The 6,348-nt window shown below is 39.2% G+C and overlaps 1 protein-coding gene across 6 annotated transcripts in view; it reads right to left on the minus strand.

Annotated features, from left to right (window-relative positions):
• The window catches only part of esrrb (estrogen-related receptor beta), a 58,935-nt gene extending 54,054 nt beyond the window's left edge, over positions 1 to 4,881 (minus strand). For 2 of the 6 annotated variants that reach the window (XM_016670144.1, XM_016670141.1), the window contains exons 1-2: positions 4,564 to 4,881; positions 2,421 to 2,558 (exon numbers count right to left, since the gene is read on the minus strand). In XM_016670144.1, coding sequence (XP_016525630.1) covers positions 2,421 to 2,428 — 8 coding nt within the window. In that variant the 5' untranslated portion in view covers positions 2,429 to 2,558; positions 4,564 to 4,881. Of the gene's footprint in view, positions 1 to 42; positions 600 to 2,420; positions 2,559 to 4,563 lie in introns of those variants that run through there. The other 4 variants (XM_016670145.1, XM_016670140.1, XM_016670142.1 and 1 more) reach the window with 4 other exon arrangements.
• Positions 4,882 to 6,348: the final 1,467 nt, after the last annotated feature.

Below are 6,348 nucleotides of genomic sequence, written 5' to 3' on the forward strand. Positions count from 1 at the left end.
CAGAAAAGTGAAAGGTGGAAAAGAGAAACAAGCTGCACCTACTGGTTATGATAGCTGAGAGGGTCTGGAAGACAAAGTTCGGAAATGTCCATCAGTCCAGTTTTAGCATTCCAGGAATGAGAGGAAGAGGAAAGAGAAAACAACTGAGACCCGCTTCTTCCCCAAATGATAGCACAGCACCCTCAGAGACAACGACGCCGCAAAAAGCCCCTCCGGCACCGCGCTCCCCCCCCCAACAGCCTGCACAGGTATGTCGGGCTCTGATGAACCGAGAGTGTGTGTGCGTGAGCATGTGTGTGGCCTGTGTGTGTTTATGTATATATAAGTGTGCGAGAGAGAGAAAGAGTGTGTGTCTGAGTGTATGTAAGAGAATTTGAGAGCGAGTGAGAGAGAAAGAGAGGGAGAGGCTGAAAGGAGGGGGGAGAGGAGGGAGGAACAGATAGACGGAGAGGTAAAAAGGGGAGGTGAGAGACAGAGGAGCGCAGGCAGCAGCGGGATGAACGCTAAGATGGAGAGAGCATGAGAGTGCGAGCGAGAGGAATGACTCTTTCCATGCTCGGGATAGGGCTCTTTAAGACTCAAGGGCTTGATGAATATGGAACAGCTGCTGTTGGCTGGCTCCGAGGGGCAGGACTTAAAGCGACAGAGGGGCCGGCGAAGCTCCGGGGAGGAGGGATCCGAACGATCGCTCGCTCACCCATACAACAACACGGCTCACACGCATGTAGACAAAACACCGAATTGCGTGGGCAACGGAGATGCAGCAAAAAGGGTTCCGTTTTAATCTGAAACATAGAAAAAGTCTGATCCTCAAGGCTGTGAACTATGAGTCAAACACAGATGCAGGTGATTTTAAAACAGACAGTGGAAATACTTTCTCATCTTTTTCTTATTTCACCATAGTGTCTTTTTATGCGTCCAGATACTTGAAGATTTTACAGATTTTTGTAGATTCAATAACTCGCAGAAACAGTCTTGCACAGAGTTCGAGGACTAATTCAAATTCACATTCCTGGTGCTGATTCCGATTTAAATCAACTGTTTTTTTGTTGTTGTTTTTTTTACTCTTTCCAAGAATGAAAAGCAAAAAAGGGAGAAAATGTGATGCAGGTTTGATACAACATTCAAATAGTTAAACAACAAAACTGCCCATAGATCAGCTTTTAAAGATTACAAAAGAATCTGAGTGCTTGGAAGGAAACTATTAGATAAAAATAAAAGATACAATGTACTGCTGCTGCAGAAGGGACTGCGTCATGAGCAGAGCGAGATCTGTCAAATATTCAAGTCTAAAACCGGAAGCCATGTTTGCTCAAGTGTCTGTTTCACCTCTAAATATGCTTCAACAAAAATGGAGAAATGCACCAATCAGGCTTTTCCCAAGCAGATACTAATTTCTGGTCTTGCTGATTCAGATTTAGCCTTTGTGCCAACTTAACAAATCACTTTTAAAAATAACAAAATGTTTTTAGGCCTAAGTAAAATAAGAAGGCAAATAGATTAAACACTTCATAAGACTAAGTAATCATTTATAGTACTGTAAATCCAGATGAAAAGACATCATGAAGCCAGCTAAGAACTTGTAAATAACGTTGTATGTCCAAACTTAGAAGTAAAAAATAAATTACAAAAAAACAAGTTTACTTCAACTCTAAATGTTATTGTTTTACAAAAAGAAGTGAACCAGGGTTTTATTAGTCTTTTTGAAGCTAAGTTTCTTTAATGTCTGACCAATTTAGAATTTTATTTGTCTAATGACTATGACACATAGAAGAAAACATGTCCTGCTGGTTGTTTGATAGAGGGAGTATCCAACAGAAAAACAAGACATTGGAAAAATATTCCCACTTACGCATCAAAGCCTATTTCCACATTATTTATTAGATTTTTATTCAACTTAGCAAAAATTGCATCAAAGTGCATGTTGTTGATTGATGCATTTATTGACCTCTTTCTCTGATTTTTTTTTTCTTTAGTGAATAAAAAGGAAAATTGAGCATCCGCTCACTTGGTGCATCTCTAAATAAAATCAAGTCTGACACCAGCTGAGGTTTCTGAAAGGTCCAGAGAGAAGATCGGTTGACTTTACCTGCTACAAAGCTCAAGAACAAATCCCAGTAAATGTTTTACTGAACCATGTGCTTTAGCTGTATTTTTGGGTGTTGCATGTGAGGGAACCATTGTAAAGCTTTCCCCACCTGTGAGATATGATCTCAGGCCATAAGTCATACTCTTGGAAGCTCGATCGGCCTCCAAAGGAGCGGAAAATCCAGCTCTGTCTACTCTAACCCCAGCTTTAGAAGCGCCTGTGTTTCTGTGTTGATCAAGCTCAGTAAGAATGCAGAGAATGCAGATAGCATTTCACAGTCAGCGAGGGTCTCCGTGTTACTGTATCCCCACATTATAGGAACAGAGCTTACCATGGCATCCTGACACTCGACTGAGTCCGGCCAAAGGAAAACAGCAGACTGCCCTCTTCTCAGAAACTCACGAGGTGTTCAGACGGCGCTGCCCGGCCTCTACGGCAAAGGTACAAGAGAGCAAGGAAGAGCCACTCTCTAGGAGATTCATGAAAAAAAAAAAAAACAGTGTGTGGCATCGCTCTGCTACTGTTCAGTTTTCTCTCCTGAACAGGAACAGAATAAAACCCCTGGAGGGGAATCCAGTTCCATTCATCGGCTCACGTTTCCATAATCGATGCAAAAACATCACGCAGTCCCTATTGATCATCACAGGCCTACTGATGTGCAGCAGCACAGCCTCCACGCTGACACAGATCATGCAGCAGCTGCTCTCTTTTTGCCACTAAATTAAGGAAAATTCTATTGAGATTCATATGGAGTCAGTCACATTTTTCTCAGATTACAAAGTGTTTCATAAGTACAGAAAACTGGACATGTTTATGGGCTTAGCTCTGCCAAAGAATGACTTCAGAATCCAAAAAATCATGAAGCGCAATGCTTTTAAAGTAGAATGTTAGGACACCAATATATCTGAGAGACTAGTTGGTTTCTATGCAACTTTTACCTTCCTACTGGCAGCTAATTTCAGTTACTAAAAATTTTCTGTAGCTTTTAAACGACTTCATGCTTTGTAAGGCATTAGATCCCTGCTGTGGTTGTCGTTGCCCCCCACATTATTTATTTATTTACATATATGTAAAATCACCGTGTGACAGCTGATTTTACAGCATCGGGTCAGATACAAATGAAGAATAGCTCTGCAGCACCTTAAACTCTGGCATCAAAAAAACAATGCCAAGATCTAAAATTTAGTTGTTTTCTTTTCTTTGCTGTTTTTCACGTTTTTAATGAGTTTTTGTCTGCAATTTTCTATTAGAACTCCTGAAGCATTATAATCAAGAGTCAGAACTCCCACAATACCAGTCAATAGGTGCAACAACAAATAACATATACTTTGATGCACCACTCTTAAGTTTAATAATAATAATAATAATAATAATAATAATAATAATAATAATAAAAGATAAAGGAAGGGAACATGTGCTTTTATGCATAACTCGGAATGATCCTGTATTTCCTTCCTTTGCTCTTGAAATAAAACTAATTCCATCCAGGCATCTGCAGAACTTTTTTTTTCTTTGTATTTTATGTAGGATCAGCAGAAAGTGTAAGTGAACTGAATAAGAAAAATTCAATGTAGAAGTGCTACACGTATTAAGCAAACATGCTAAGTAAATACCTCATAGCTTGAACAATATTAACAGATTAATAATTTATTGCTAATTCAATAATTTCTGCCTCCTGAGGTTTTTTGTAAAAGCATGAGCAATGCAAAGCGAGGATAAAAAGTGCTGTGATGGAGGGTGGGCTTGACTAGAGGGGGGCCCCTGATAAAATTCTGCTTAGGGCCTCATACAGCCTTGGGTGGGCTCTGTTTGGATGCCTTACAGTGCTCAAAAAAGAAAAACCTGAATGAGTTAAAAATAGAAATCAATAGAAAGCAGGAATCTGCATCGGCCAGTTATAAGTTGTTAGGTGCAACATTAGTTACTAAAATGATAATTCACCCCCAAAAAAGATTAACTTCCAGTTAAAGGAACCGCTTAGGAATCTTGGCATAAAATGTATTCAAAGTTATTTGGAATAACAATAAAGTAAAGATGTTTGATTCATAAGAATAGATAAAAAGTTCAAACCTGAACACTTAAACATGTTTCTTTTTCATCAGGGAAACAACCTTCTCATGTCTAATCACGTTAAGTTTCACTGTTAGCGTATGGAGCTGAATTTTATTAAACAGAAACACTGACAGCTCGTATTCTAAATAAAGTCGCATACTTAAGATTAATATTTTACGCATCTAACAAATAATTTAAAGCAAATAGCAGTAGACTTAACTGTAAAAAAAATAAATATACTGAAGCTTTTGCTGCACACTGAAAAAGTCAAACCGAAAAGATAAATCAGCTACTGTTCCCAGAGGAAAAGTGTTGATCTACACGTCTCAATTGGACCTAAACTGGTGTAAAATGCACGCGAGAAAACATTAAAAAATAAAACAAAAGGGGGGGGAAGGGAATCTTCACATATGAATGTGTACCTTACTCGGACAGGTCATGTCCCATCCCCGCCGCGGCTGCAACGAGCACAGGCTGCGCACTGGCTGTGTGGAAGTGGAGTCTCCAGGTGTTGCTGTTGGTTAGGCTCCGTCTGTGCGTCTGAGCGCGCCGTTTAACCGCCGCACACCGCAGACGCACCGTGAACTCCTCCTCCGGTGCGCGCCCTGCGGCTGAACCAAACACCTCCAAATCCACGGAGCTCGGGTCAAATGTGGTTCAAGATCAGGGAAAAGTTCTGACGCAAACGTCTCTGTCTTTTTTCCTGTTTCTTTGACTATTTATTTAATAAATAAAACTTTTTTTTTTCCTCCACCTGCATCGTTCTCTGGCAATGTTCCTGTGTGTTTGTAGCAGCAGCTGCACTCTAATTTAGTTAGTTTTGCCTCTTTTTTTTCCCACCTCTGCCCGGGGTTGAGCGTTGTGTGGTGGGTGGGTTTTCACCTGAGAAAACTGGAGGTGAGAGCAGACAGATCACTGCTGCAGGCAGGCAGGCAGGCAGGCAGTCGGTCAGTTTCCACAGTTGATGAATAAATAAGAGACCAATTGCAGCGTCGCGTCTGTGCAGCAGAGATCACAGTTACTGTATCAAGTGACAGACTTGTTAGTCTTTGTAAATATATATATATTTTTTTCAGATAAGTATTCACAGGTTAGCCTGGTATTTAGCAGGGGCGTTGCTAGAGCTAAAGTCAAGCTGGTTCCCAGGTCTCTGTTTTTGTTAAATATTTAATGTAAATGTGTATATTTCAAAGCCTGTCTTTATTATATTTACTATATAAGTATGTATGTTAATAAATGTTAATAATGCTGCCTTTTTTTTTTTTTTGCAGTGTTCTTCCAAACAATATTTTGTCTGACTGGTTGCCTTGCAGTGTCGGGTAAATTTTCATCTCAAATTGACAATATATCAGTAGTTGAGGCTGTTCAGGCTTTAGTAGAAAATGCTTGCTTAGTTAAAATAATAGTTTAATCCTAAAATTTGGATAAAAACTAGAAATTAAAATTTTTGGCAGATAGACTAGAATAAAAATATCACTTATTATCCCACAGTGAGGAAAGCATGGATATTCACACAAAGATAAAAACAGGAGAAATGGGCTACACAGTAAGCTGCTGTCTAATCAAGGAATTTGCTGCTAATTTCCTCTTGCTTGTTTATGTGTTTTAGTCTGCAGAACAAAATATGTCCATTGGTCAAAATCAATGGAATCAAAAATCAAAGGAAAAAAAATTGGTGTTGGCCAGAAAATGTCTAATCAGTGCATCTCTACTTTTTATAAAACCGTATTCAAATTTAGTCTTGAAATAAACGTTTCTTCTGACTTTTGGCCTTTAGAGTTGGACATGTATGTGCAACATACATTTTCTGACATTTTATAGAGGTTTTTTTTTTTGTTAATATAACTGGTTTCACCATGTAACCTCCTCTGTTACACAAACGATGCATGACGCTTTAGTCTTTCCTTATTCCTTTATGCTGTCTTCCCAAGCTCTTAAAGTAAATCTATAGGCGTTCATGCTTATGCAAAGACCAACAATTTACTTTTTAAAGTGAATTGTAACTTACTGATTAATAATTTTCACTCACAGTGCAATAATAACAGTCAGGGGACATTGCTGGTTTATAGCACACTGACCGTCCTCTGTAGTCTCTTACACTTAAGAATTGTGATTAAAGGGAGATTTCAGATTAATTAAACACTTTTTCTTTTGTCCTCATTTCTCAGCGTTGACTGACTCTCTCAGCTGTAAACCACACTGCAAAA

This window comes from Poecilia formosa, unplaced genomic scaffold (genome assembly GCF_000485575.1).
Source record: "Poecilia formosa unplaced genomic scaffold, Poecilia_formosa-5.1.2 Scaffold30, whole genome shotgun sequence".
Lineage (NCBI taxonomy): Eukaryota > Metazoa > Chordata > Actinopteri > Cyprinodontiformes > Poeciliidae > Poecilia > Poecilia formosa.